General features: G+C 40.5%; 1 protein-coding gene across 2 annotated transcripts in view; it reads right to left on the minus strand.

The window, feature by feature from the left end:
- The window catches only part of KAT7 (lysine acetyltransferase 7), a 35,969-nt gene that overhangs the window by 8,282 nt on the left and 14,033 nt on the right, over nucleotides 1–13,654 (minus strand). Inside the window, exons 6-9 of one of the 2 annotated variants that reach the window (XM_052658887.1) lie at nucleotides 11,031–11,120; nucleotides 9,505–9,603; nucleotides 6,998–7,108; nucleotides 4,962–5,153 (exon numbers count right to left, since the gene is read on the minus strand). In XM_052658887.1, coding sequence (XP_052514847.1) covers nucleotides 4,962–5,153; nucleotides 6,998–7,108; nucleotides 9,505–9,603; nucleotides 11,031–11,120 — 492 coding nt within the window. The remainder of the gene's footprint in view (nucleotides 1–4,961; nucleotides 5,154–6,997; nucleotides 7,109–9,504; nucleotides 9,604–11,030; nucleotides 11,121–13,654) is intronic. The other variant, XM_052658889.1, reaches the window with a different exon arrangement.

Consider the following 13,654-nt stretch of genomic DNA (forward strand, 5'->3'; position numbering starts at 1 on the left):
TGGTCTTCTTTTCAGATTAGAAAACAGACCCAGTGATAAAAACCATACCCCATCTCCAAATGTTCTCTTTCTTGTACTATAATGAAATAGGACATGTCCTTCTGTGGCTTTAGAAAAATAGGCAAGGAAGCCTGGTTGAGCAACAGGAAGACAGGGCTGGGGTGGGGGGGGTGGGGAGACAACAACTTGGCCACAAGAGGGCACAAGGTACCCCTTTCCTCACTTTCAAGTGCTCACAGATTTAATGCAGGGAAGCCTCTACTGTAAATAGGTGACTTTTTCAAAGGTTTTATGTAAATACTTTAAAAAATATCATTAAAAAGCATATGTCTTCTCCAATAGTCATGTACAGTTGTGAGAGTTGGACCATAAAGAAGGCTGCATGCCGAAGAACTGATGGTTTCAAACTGTGGTGCTGGATAAGACTCTTGAGAGTCCCTTGGACAGCAAGGAGATCAAACCAATTAATGCGAAAGGAAATCAATCCTGAATATTCATTAGAAGGACTGGTGCTGAAGCTCCAATACTTTGGCCACCTGATGCAAAGAGCCGACTCACTGGAAAAGACCCTGATGCTGGGAAAGAGTGAGGGCAGGAGAAGAGGACAACAGAGGATGAGATGGTTGGATGGCATCACCAACTCAATGGACATGAGTTTGAGCAAACTCTGGGAAAGTGTGATGGACAGGGAAGCCTGGTGTGCTTGAGTCCATGCAGTCACAGGGTCGGACACGACTGAGGGACTAAACAACAAAAAAGCACACACATGGATATTTTTTATGAAATTGTATTCTGACTCTTTTGGTCAATAAAGAGTCATAAGGGCATCCATGGTGGTCCAAGGGTTAACAATCCTCCTGCCAATGCAGGAGACCCACATGCTGCGTGGCAACTAAGCCCACATGCCAAAACTACTGAGCCAGCACTTAAGATAGAGCCCAGGCACCGCAGCTACTAAAGCCTATGTGCCTAGAGCCTGCTCCGCAACGAGAAACCACCACAGTGAGGAGCCCACACACCACAGTGAAGACCCAGCAGAGCCAAAAATAAAATAATAATTTAAAAAAAAGCATGCCCCAATTTGTCACATATAAGTGCACACATTCATTCAGTAATGAGAGCTCCACCTGTGATTTATTCCTGTCTCCACCCCTTTACTCATGTTGGCTCTTCACAACAGTGAGCAAACTAACAACAATGATCTGTTCAGAAACAGAAGCCAAACTATTGGCCAAATAGGCAAAGAAAGCCCATTTCTGTGATTATGCCTGAAGTAACAAGAATCTTCAGAGGTATAAATTAAAATAGGTTTTCTATTTCGTGAAATTTGGTTTTTATAACATATAATACAGTAGATATCATCAAATATTCAGACTGTTTACTTGATCCTCAGACTATATAGGCCCTTTGTTTTCTCTCCCTATTTCTTGCCTTTTGGCTACTTCGTTAGTTAGTACTACTAAATAAACAGAAACAGAAAGAAAAAAGAAACAGTAAGCAGTTCACATCAATAAAAATACCAGTCTTTCACACAGCAAACTCTGAATTAGCTTATCTTCATGGTCTACAATCATGGAGCCCAGTCCCCACTTATCACCCACCTGCCCCCTACTCCCAGCATTCTTCCCCACCCAGTCAGTCTAGTGGGAGCCTACTGTGCTGCAGTCTAAAGGGCAGCCTTTAGACTGCGGTCTTAATTGGCAATGGTGGTTCTGGGCCAGAGTGTACTTCAGAGCTGGGAACACAAAAAAGCAGTTTTAGCACCAAACTAGGACGAATACTATGACAGAAACTATAGGAATGCTGAGCTATAGATACAGCCACAATCACTTGTGACTATGGAAATAAGAAAAAACAGAGGTTTCCTCATCTTACAGACCAATCTCTACCCCTGCTCCATGGCAGAAATTCAAGGCAAGACTTTTCATTCCACAATCAGGAGAAGAAAAATGGCTTAAAACTATAAAATAAGTAAGGAATAAATTTGTAAAAAAAAAATAAAATGATTCAATTGTTTATTCCTATTTTCACAAGAAGGCTGTTCAGAAACCAGCAAACACTAAACAACTCATGGGAAAGGCTGACCCAAGGACCTATTCTGTTAATTTCATAATTTAGAGTTCCTTCAACACACATTTATGGGGCATTTATTGCCAAAGCTAGCTGCTAGAGATACAAAGGTGAATCACGTTGTCCCAGTTCTATCTAGTGAAGTCCATCTGTTTTTATCCACTTTGAAACAGAAAAACTGTGGGCAGAGGTAATTCATACCCCAGGAACAGAGAAGAGCACACAGCAAGAAAAAGACAAGGAGAAGAAAATGACAGCATGAGTTTAACAGCCACCCAGCCCCAGCCTTGCCGAAGGCTGTATACTCCAACTCTGATATGCGGCTTTCAATTTCCTGTGCCTTCATTCCATTTCTGTGGACCACTGAGAGGTATTTAGATAGATGTCAAAATCTAGAAGCCCCAGGCCGGTAGGTGTCTAATATGCTACTGGAGAAGAGCAACAAAATAGCTCCAGAAGGAATGAAGAGGCTGAGTCAAAGTGGAAACAGCACCCAGTTGTGGATGTGTCTGGTGGTGAAAGTGAAGTCCAATGCTACAAAGAACAGTACTGCAGAGGAACCTGGAATGTTAGGTCCATGAATCAAGGTAAATTGGAAGTAGTCAAACAGGAGATGGCAAGAGTGAGCGTCAACATCTCAGGAAATCAATCAGTAAACCAAAAAGGACCGGAATCGGCAAATTTAATTGATGACCATTATATCTACTACTGCGGGCAAGAATCCCTCACAAGAAGTGGAACAGCCCTCAGAGTCAACAACAGAGTCTGAAATGCAGTACTTGGGTGCAATCTCAAAAACGACAGAATGATCAATCTCTGTTCGTTTCCAAGGCAAACCACTCAATATCACAGTAATACAGGTCTATGCCCCAACCACTAATGCCAAAGAAGCTGAAGCTGAACAGTTTTATGAAGACCTACAAGATCTTTTTTCATCATCAGGAACTGGAATGCAAAAGTAAGAAGTCAAGAGACACCTAGAGTAACAGGGAAGTTTGGCCCTGGGAGTACAAAATGAAGCAGGGTAAAGGCTTATAGAGTTTTGCTAAGAGAATGCACTGGTCATAGCAAACACTCTCTTCCAACAACACAAGAGATGACTCTACACATGGACATCACCAGATGGTCAACACCAAAATCAAACTGATTATATTCTTTGCAGCCAAAGATGGAGAAGCTCTATACAGTCAGCAAAAACAAGACCGGGAGCTGACTGTGGCTCAGATCATGAACTCCTTATTGCAAAATTCAGTATTAAATTAAAGAAAGTAGGGAAAACTGCTAGACCATTCAGGTATGACCAAAATCAAATCCCTTATAATTATATAGTGGAAGTGACAAACAGATTCAAGGGATTAGATCTGATAGAGTGCCTGAAGAACTATGGACGGAGGTTCGTGACACTGTACAGGACGCAGTGATCAAAACCATCCCCAAGAAAAACAAATGCAAAAAGGCAAAATGGTTGTCTGAGGAGGGCTTACAAATACCTGAGAAAAGAAGAGAAGAGAAAGGCAAAGGAGAAAAGGAAAGATACATCCATCTGAATGCAGAGTTCCAGAAAATAGCAAGGAGAGATAAGAAAGCCTTCCTAAAGTAATCACTGCAAAGAAATAAAGGAAAACAATAGAATGGGAAAGCTTAGAGATCTCTTTAAAATTAGAGATACCAAGGGAACATTTCATGCAAAGATGGGCATAAAAAAAGGACAGAAACAGTATGGACCTAACAGAAGAAGATATCAAGAAGAGATGGCAAGAGTAAACAGAACTATACTAAAAAGATCTTAATGACCCAGATAGCCACAATGGTGTGATCACTCACCTGGAGCCAGACATCCTGGAATCAGGAAGTAGTGAAGGTAACAGAACTCCAGCTGAGCTATTTCAAATCCTAAATGATGATGCTGTTAAAGTGCTGCAGTCAATATGTCAGCAAATTTGGAAAACTCAGCACTAGCCACAGGACTGGAAAATGTCAATTTTCATTCCACGCCCAAAGAAAGGCAAGGCCAGAGAATGTGCAAACTATCGCACAATTGCACTCATTTCACATACTAGTAAAGTAATGCTCAAAATCCTTCAAGTTAGGCTTCAACAGTATGTGAATTGAAAACTTCCAGATTTATACAAACTGGATTTAGAAAAGGCTGAGGAAGCAGAGATCAAACTGCCAACATCCATCGGATCATAGAAAAAGCAAGAGAATTCCAGAAAAACATCTACTTCTGCATCATTGACTACACTAAAGCCTTTGACTGTGTAGATCACAACAAACTGGAAAATTCTTAAAGAGATGAGAATACCAGACCACCTCACCTTACGCCTTCTGAGAAATCTGTATGCAGATCAAGAAACAACAGTTAGACCAGACACGGAACAACAGACTGGTTCTGTCTAGTCAAAGCTATGGTTTTTCCAGTAGTCATGTACAGATGTGAGAGCTGGACAATAAAAAAGGCTAGGCGCCGAAGAATTTAAGCTCTTGAACTGTGGTGCTGGAGAAGACTCTTGAGAGTCCCTTGGACAGCAAGGAGATCAATCAATCCTAAAAGAAATCAGTCCCAAATATTCATTGGAAGGACTGATGCTGAAGCAGAGGCTCCAATACTTTGGCCACCTGATGTGAAGAGCCAACTCACTGGAAAAGACTCTGATGCTGGGAAAGATTGAAGACAGGAGGAGAAGCGGACAACAGAGCATGAGATGGTTGGATGGCACCACCAACTCAATGGACTTGAGCTTGAGCAAAAGGGAAGCTTTGAGGCAAACCTGGAGTGCTACTGTCCATGGGGTGGCAAAGCACTGGACACGACTGAGCAACTGGAAAACAACAATCAAGACACCCTAGAGCTTATCACCACCATGGTCACGGACCTTCAGACAACTTACCATGTGTCGGCGGAGTATTGTTTGGCTCTTCATGTATTTTAAACAGAATTCACACATGTAAAGACGTCCCAGTCGTGCATATTCTTCAGGATAGGGAGAATGGTACCAAGTATCAAGCTCATAGCGACCAAAAGCAATTGTTTTAATCATGTTGCTCCCCTCTGTGATTTGGCCTTGCAGCCTTAACTTCTCCTGTATTGCAGAGAAGAAATCAAGTTAAAGGAGGATAAGAATTAATCATTTCTATTGTTGTAAGCTGTGTGCATGCCACCACAACTGGCTATGAAAAAAACAGTTTCTGGCTTCTAGCTCATGAGAAACTTACACTGAAGAGGACTATGGGGATATGGGTCACCAGGAAGGCTAGAGAAAATGTACTGTCTACACTGCCCAGAGCACAGGTCTTGAGAGTGGCTTCTCTCTGCTACCTACCCACTTGGGCCTCATCTCTTGAACATCAGAACAAGCCCTTCGTAAAATTTTACTTTTTATCAGTCTGAAATAAATAGAATTTTAAAAGACCATCTATCACAAACTCCCTACACCTTAACAAACATTCTAAACCTAAACAAAAGCTTCTCGTGAATGCACTTCATACGTGTGCAAAAGCTTTTATAAAGAAAGCTGCATGGATCTGCATGACATGCACCCATGCTGGCCATGCTCTCAACTTGGGTCCTTTAAAAAACACTTTTGAAACACGGATGATGCTTTAATTCTGGAATTTAAAGCTAGAAAGTAGAAGATATTTCTGAATACCAGTCCCCACTCAGTGGCTATGAGTTAGCCACAGAAATAATTCTGAAGAATAATCAGGCAGAGCTCTGAAAAGCTGGCCTAGGAAATATTCAGTACCAGGGTAAGATAGAGAAAACCGGCAGTGGTAGCCCAGCCTAAATAAGGGCAGCAATCAAACCCTGCCTCTCCCAAAATTTCAACAAGTCTCCTCTATGGAGCCTTATACCAAGGTCACAGGACAAAAATTTCTGTAATTAACCAAGGTCAGTAACAACTGTTGCCATGAGCTTCTAGATCTAAATCAGCCAGGTCCTTTACCCTGCATTAGGTAAAATACCCCACCCTGAAACATTCTAGCCGGACACTTAATGTCACCCTTCCAGCTGGAATTTTCTCTGCCTTGAGGCTATAAAAATTGGCACCTAGCCCAAGAAAGGGGTCAGCTCTCCCTTGAGCCAGTCTGCTGTTCTAATAACATCTCCCACTCTAAGAAACTCTGTTCTCCTCTCATTCTGCCTCATGTCTGGAAATTCTTTTCCAACCAGCCCATGGACCACTATATAATCAAGAATTCTTAAATAAAGTATTTGATTATAATTTTTTTTTTTAAAAAGGAAGATGAAATTCACTTTACAAACTTTAAGTTTCTTTGAAGTGAAGTGAAGTGAAGTCGCTCAGTCGTGTCCGACTCTTTGCGACCCCATGGACTATAGCCTATCAGGCTCCTCCATCCATGAGATTTTCCAGGCAAGAGTGCTGTAGTGGACTGCCATTTGGACATATTTAATTCATTCAATCAGAATTCTAAACTATCTGACAACATAGTTGTCAGATTCTAAATTATCTAAACTATCTGACAACAACCTTGATCATTATTCCTCTCCCATTCTTTTATAGCTACAATGAAAGGCTGAAGCAATCCCACAAAGGGGAGTTCCTATTTAGGTTAACAGGACAACAGAGGGGTACCTTCCAGTTTAGGGGTTCTCAGAATTACAAATTATCCAACTGACACAAAGGGGCACCTACTGTTGTATCCAGATAACTACCTCTACCAAACAGGTCCTTCCAGGAGTTGAGGTGGAGAGGGAAAACTTTAAGGGACAAAGGAAGGGAGGAGGGGTAATTAATTTTAAATATCAATGGGAAGGAAGTCTCAAATAAGGATGTCCGGGGGAAGGGAAAAAGAGTCAAGCAGCAAGGTATGTGTAATCCCTAGCAAACTGACTGCTAATTTTCCTTGGCAGTTCCAAGTGACCCTCACAAGTAGTCCTCCTCTTTGAAGTTTTAATACTCACCAGATCCTCTGAAGCACGGGCTTGTGCTCTTCGGAAAAGATCCAAGTCATACTCGCTCGTCAGGTTTTCCAGGAGAGGTTCCCGAGTGTTCCCATAGGTCTGCCTGTGTTCCTAGGAAAATAACCAGAGCACGATACTTTCTGCTTCTAAGAACTTGCTGCTGCTGCTACTGCTAAGTCACTTCAGTCATGTCTGACTCTGTGCGACCCCATAGACAGCAGCCCACCAGGCTCCCCCGTCCCTGGGATTCTCCAGGCAAGAACACTGGAGTGGGTTGCCATTTCCTTCTCCAGTGCATGAAAGTGAAAAGTGAAAGTGAAGTCGCTCAGTCGTGTTTGACTCCTAGCGACCCCATGGACTGCGGCCCACCAGGCTCCTCCGTCCATGGGATTCTCCAGGCAAGAGTGCTGGAGTGGGGTGCCATTGCCTTACTTAACCTATTGCCTTTCAATGGATGCCAACCAGAGGGCCAAGAATAACCATACCTATTTATTTAGTACCTACTATTAATATTTGCCAGGCATTATACTAGGCACTAGGGATCAAGTACAAAACAAACTATTTATCAGACAGGTTAATTCCAGAAGATACCTACTACCCACTCTAGTGAACCTGGAAAGGAAATGTCCTAATAACCACCCCAAAAGAGAGTTTCATTCTTCAGAATTTTATGCTTCCATTTCTTCCTCTGAAAATGTGCATGGCAAAACAAATAAATAAAATATAACAAAACCCAAATGCACTACCAACTCCTAGAACCCTGAAATCTAGTTGAATACTCATTTAAAAACAAAACCAAATAAAAACTAGAATCTCTAAGCCTTCAATTCTAAGACTTCAGGCTGAAAATAAAATCTACAGGAAGGAGCAGCTCGACTAAGCAGGCTTTTGTAAACTCTTTCCCTTGAATTGCTGCACCTACTACAATACAATCCACCAAAGGTACTGGAATACTCCCACCTTAGAACTCCAGTCCAAGTCTACAGGAAAAAAGGTTAACCTCCTTGAGAAACGCTTTACTAAATATTAAGCAAGGACAAAAGAGGGAACAGTTATTGAAAACTAGAATCATAAAAATAATCCAGTTTTAAATAAATAATATAAAATCTTACCATGGCAGTCAGTACACAAGTATCCATACACAAGCAAGAAATTCCACAGGGGCAACTCTCCTTTTAACCTTCAATTCTAGCCCTTCCCACTCCTTCTTAGACTCCACCTCCTAGCAGAAGGTGAAGAGGATCGGAAGACAGTAGAAAATAACGGCTAAGAGGATCAGAAGGCTCATTCCAGGAAGAACGCTGTAGACTTTACTCATATATTAGCATATGAAGAAATCACTCACCAGTACTTTTAGCCCTATTAAAATTTCTTCTGGCTAATCTGGGCCCCTTTGATGGATATCTTTTTAATTTTGGGCTCTGTCATCTAAACCTTGGGTTCTATGTATTTCTTCTAGTTTTGTGTACTTTTTAAAAAAGCTTTAAAAAATCCTATCCAGCACTTTTACCAGGAAGGTTCAGCCCAAACTAGAAAGCAGATGTTAAGGTAAATTTCAGGAGCTTTTATTCAGACACTCTCTACCTTTATGATTCTGGGAAAATAACCTCTCTAAATCTCAAGTTTTCCATCTATAAAACAGCCGAAATATCATCCATCTTTGTAACAAAGATTATGGGAGCAACATAATCACAGTGCCTGCCTAGCACATAAGCACATAATAAATGGTATTATCATATTATTACATCTCTTCCCAACTTGTAGATAAAAATACTGAACAAGACAGAGGGGAGCATACAATTTTCACCCAAAAGCCCAATTCTACAGCTGGGTCTTGGCTGCTGGGCTGCTGTGCATGGGCTTCCTCTGGTTGCAGTGAGTGGGGCTACTTTTCCTTGAGGTGAGGGGGCTTCTTATTGCACTGGCTTCTCCTGTTGCAGATCAGTCAGGCTCAGTAGTTGTGGCAAAACGGCTTAGCTGCTCCAAGGCATATGGGATCTTCCCAGACCAGGGATTGAACCCATGTACCCTGCACTGGTAGGTGGACTCTTAACCACTGGCCCACCAGGGAAGTCATAAATGGACACTATTTTTAAAACTAGAAAAATAAAAAACTACAAAAAGATTTACTATATATCACCCAATTAAAATCTTTTATCGTGTAGGTGTTTTATTCTTTCATTTAAAGAAATGGACTGATGCTTGGCTTGAATAATCTTCCGTATCTTTAACATCGTATTTGTTCAAACAAGAAAATTTAACCCTTTAAACCTAAAGTGAGGTTTATAAACCAAAAGATTCTATTTTTTTAATCTAAATTCTGTTTTTTGAGGACACCCAGTTCCACTCTTGTTGGAGAATTATATATATAGTAACTCTAACTGCCAAAGAAGAGTCCTGTTACAGAGCACACGAAATGGCAAATGTGAAAGCAGAATCTTAGCAACCAAAAGGAATCAAATGTGATAACAAGAGTTCATGCTATTAAATATTTAACTTACGCTCACCATATATTTCTCTTTTTGTTCTTTGCTTAGCCCAGAATTTCTTTTCTTCCTGAGTTCAGCAACCTTTTCCTTATATCGCAACTGCCTCTCTGATGGTGCCTAAAAGGGAAAAGGAGAAAATTGAGAAGCTAGCTAGAAAACTCATTCTGTAATTAAGTCTCTAAATGAAAGTAACATACACCAAAGAAAGGGTAGAGGGAAAAACGGTGGGGGTGGGATGCAAAGTCTATTACAGCCGCACTGTAAATGCTGCAGTGATTTTTAAACTCCAAATGGGGTTCCCTTGTCACATAGACCACTACCCTGTCAGTTAAGATGAGGTCAGGAAATGTACTTTCTTTAATGTTAATCCAAATGGAATACAGATTGATGGAAACAACAGGAATAAAATAAAGATCATTTCAATTCATTAGGCATTTATTGAACGCTTACTGCTTTCCAAGCACTAATACGGAAAATGAATAAAAATTTAAAAACGGAATAAGAACAGAACCCAAGATAAACAATGAAGAGAAGTGTAGCCACCTCTTACTGAGTGCTTATTACCTGCCAAGCACTGAGGACAGGTACTTTACATGCATAATTTAGCTGACTACACTGCCAGGTAGGTGTTATTCAAGGAAATAAAATTGAGGGAAGTTAGCTGACCTGCCTAAGACCACACAGCTAGAGTAACAGAATCGCCGTATTCAAATCCAGACCTGTCTGGCTCCAAAGTCAAATTTCTCCCTGTCACCATGCCTCCTCTGCTATCCACTTATAATCTAACCACAAAAACAGACATCCATATGATGAGCTATGAGTATATAAAATGTGCCAAAACCTAAACTAACATTCTGAGAATTACAAATAGGAATACATGAGGAAGAAATTCATTAATGGTACAAGATTTGGGAAGAATTCTGACAACAGCTAAGAGTTGCACAAGGCCTTGAAGGAAAAACACAATCTCTTCTTGGTAAAAGTATAGAGTTCTAGGCAGAAAAACAGCAAGAAAAAACACCAAAGGCATTCGAGGGCAGGGGAGGGGACAAGGAATGAAGTATAATCAATGTGCGTGAATGTTCAGAGAGACAGAAAGATTAGAGCAAAGCAGCATCTTGGAATCCAACAGAAAAGAAAAGTAGAAGAAAAACGACATAACCAACAAGCATCAATGCTAAGAAAAAGTCACTGGTGCCATTGGAAACATACCAGAAGAGTAAAGGGGCCTGAAAGTGAATTATAATGGGTTAGAAAGTAGATGAAAATGAGGATACAGAGCAGAGAATGTAATCTTTCAAATAATCAAGATTACCTATTATTATCACAAGTAGCATGATTCCTTCATGATGTAGAAGTTTTGTTTCTAGAAAATTTACTATTTGGAAAAAGCACTGTTTCTAAGTTTATGACTGAAGACCACTTATGAACACACAGCACAGGAAACAAGAGGCGTGGACATAGCTACAACCGTCATGGGGCAGACAGAATCCAAGACTTGGCTCTCCAACTGTGAACGGCCAGAGCTTTAGCAAGGCCCATACCTGGTGCCTGGTTGCATGCCTGTTGTTGTCATCTTGCCTGTGGGACAGCATCCTTTCTTCTATCTGCTTATCCCGGCTCTGTGCTCTCACCTGCAACCATCAACAACGTCAATCAATCCACCTGCTTCTAAGACTATGTTCACTTAAAGCGTAAGAATACAGCAGTAATCCCTTGAATTTACACTGTACTTTTACTTTCAAAGGGTCTTCACATTAGCACAATCTGTATAAGAAACAGATAAGGCAAGCTTCATATTCTGTTTTCTCAGCCATTACCCGAGAATCAGAAAGTGACATAATTACACCTGGATGGTGGTAAAGCTAAGATATTAACTAAGGCTGATGACTCTGAGCCTCTTTCCACTGTGCAATGCCAAGTGTGAGGAAGTGCAAGAACAGAGTAAAGAAGTACAAAGAAAAGGTTAGATACTTGAGATCAAGTCTAAAGGGAAACTTAACTACATTTATGACCTTAGATAAACCACTTTCGATTGCCAACAGTCTCAGATTCATCTACTGGGCAGTGAGGACTCATATCCAACTGCCTATTTCACATCAACACTAAAACTCAACATGGTCAAAACAGGGCGACTAACACTCTCCCACAAATCTGCTCCACCCCAAAATTCCTCTATAGCAATAAATAGTAACACTTTTCAAACAATTGATCAGGTCAAAAACTTGGACATCGATGATGTTTGATTCTTCTCTTCTCTCCCACCTCACATGATATTCATCAGCAAGTCTATCAGGCTGCCCCTCTCCAAAACACATCCTGAGTCCAACCAATTCTGACCATCTCTACTGACAACAGTCCAAGCCACCATCTACTGCCTGAACCTCAGAGTAGCCTTCCCACAAGTCTACCCTGTGTCAACTCTTTCCCCCTCCAGTTCATTCTCCACATACCAGCAAGCTGTGATTTTTCAAAAGTGTTCTGGTATTTTGCTAAAGCCCTCTGAATGCTTCCCATGGCTGTCAGAACAAAAGCATACTCCTTTTGCCAAGGCCTACAGGCCCTTCATGATCTGGATCCTACTTCTTCATTTCCTATCACATTTCAGCCACACTGGCCTACTTTCCATCCTTCAAACCCAACCATTTTTTCCCCACCTCCCAGCCTTTGAGCTTACCCATCCTTCTACTCTAGCATCTAGACACAAATGCCTCTTTGCCATCACCCACACTCAGATAAAATGTCTTTCTCCATAGCCCAAGCAAAAGCAGTGCCACCGTCACCTCCAAAACAGTCACTCTCTGTTTAGTCTTTTTGTTTCTCACAACATTTACCACTAAATGAAATTCATACTAATTTTCTATGTTGATTATACCTCTCTCCATGAAAATGTAAACTCACTGAATACGGTCTTTTGACTGAATAAAAATGGTAATATTGTGGATTGCAATCATTTCTCGGTAAAGTCAGAGTAATTCTGTGCATGCCAAGTATTTTAAAAACTCTGGGGCTTTTAATAAATGTGAGGAATTAGTCTAATGTTTCCATTTGAGATTCTAAAAAATACTCCTGATCCTCTAACCACATGGTCCAGTAGTAACGATGGATTAACCTGAGTCTGATTCCCTTTGTAACAGAGACCACAAAAGAGTAAAGTTCAAGAAATATGTTTCTTTTTCCAAAATTTTCTTCCCCAAACTGAAAATTGTCTTTTTTTAAATAAACTGCTTAAGGCAACATGTTCATACTGCTATCATCCAACAATTTTATACCTTAGGAAGACTTTTATGTAAAACCATCCATAGTATTAGATCATTACATTTAAAGACAAGCAGTAACAGACAACTCCCAAAAAACAGGGATCAGAGTTATTGTCAGAGAAAGAAGCACCTAATGCTTTGTCAGCTTCTGAAGGAGAAGATGGAAGAGCTATTCCTATTTTGATCTGGTCTCACACTAACAGGAAGATAATGGCAAGACCTACCACTTCTACAGTCAGCAGAATAAACTGCCTTGCTTATAAGAGAAAGTTGAGATGAAGGAAAAAAAGGGTAAGAGTCCACAAACTCAAAATTCACGTTAAGTACCAAAAGTATAATACTTTACTGAAAGACTAAACACAACACGTAAAAAAGCTTTCCCTCCTGTGGTCCACTTGTAAATAAGAGAACACATTCCTGAATCAGGGAGGATTAACGTTAACTAGGGAATCTCATTTTTCTCAGGAGGAATCTGGCCCAGACAGGAATAAACCTGTTATACTGGCCTTGTTAGCAAAATAATCACCACAAAAGCAACAATTAATACTTTGGTCTAACCAACCTGGATACCCTATCCAAATACTACCTGAGCAATGTGTTTAATTAACAACATTTTTAACTTCTTTGCCCATAATTCGTTTTTTGGTTCCTCCTTGGTAGCAACAATCCAGACAGATCCATACAAAATAGGGTCTTAGGTTCTACTCTTAAATTCATTATTTCAGATTCCAAAAGTTATTTAGAACTGTATTTTTCAAGACTGTAAAGACAAGAATTAGCCAAGAAAAGGTATGATTGAGAGTAACAAAAAGGAAAAGTATTCCATAGAAGTAGACAAAGAGGAAGAGAATTTAGAAAAACCTTTAAAAAGTAAAATATCTTCATAGATATGTAAGAGAAACTAATGC

The sequence above is a fragment of the Budorcas taxicolor genome, chromosome 19, assembly GCF_023091745.1.
Source record: "Budorcas taxicolor isolate Tak-1 chromosome 19, Takin1.1, whole genome shotgun sequence".
Taxonomy (NCBI): Eukaryota; Metazoa; Chordata; class Mammalia; order Artiodactyla; family Bovidae; genus Budorcas; species Budorcas taxicolor.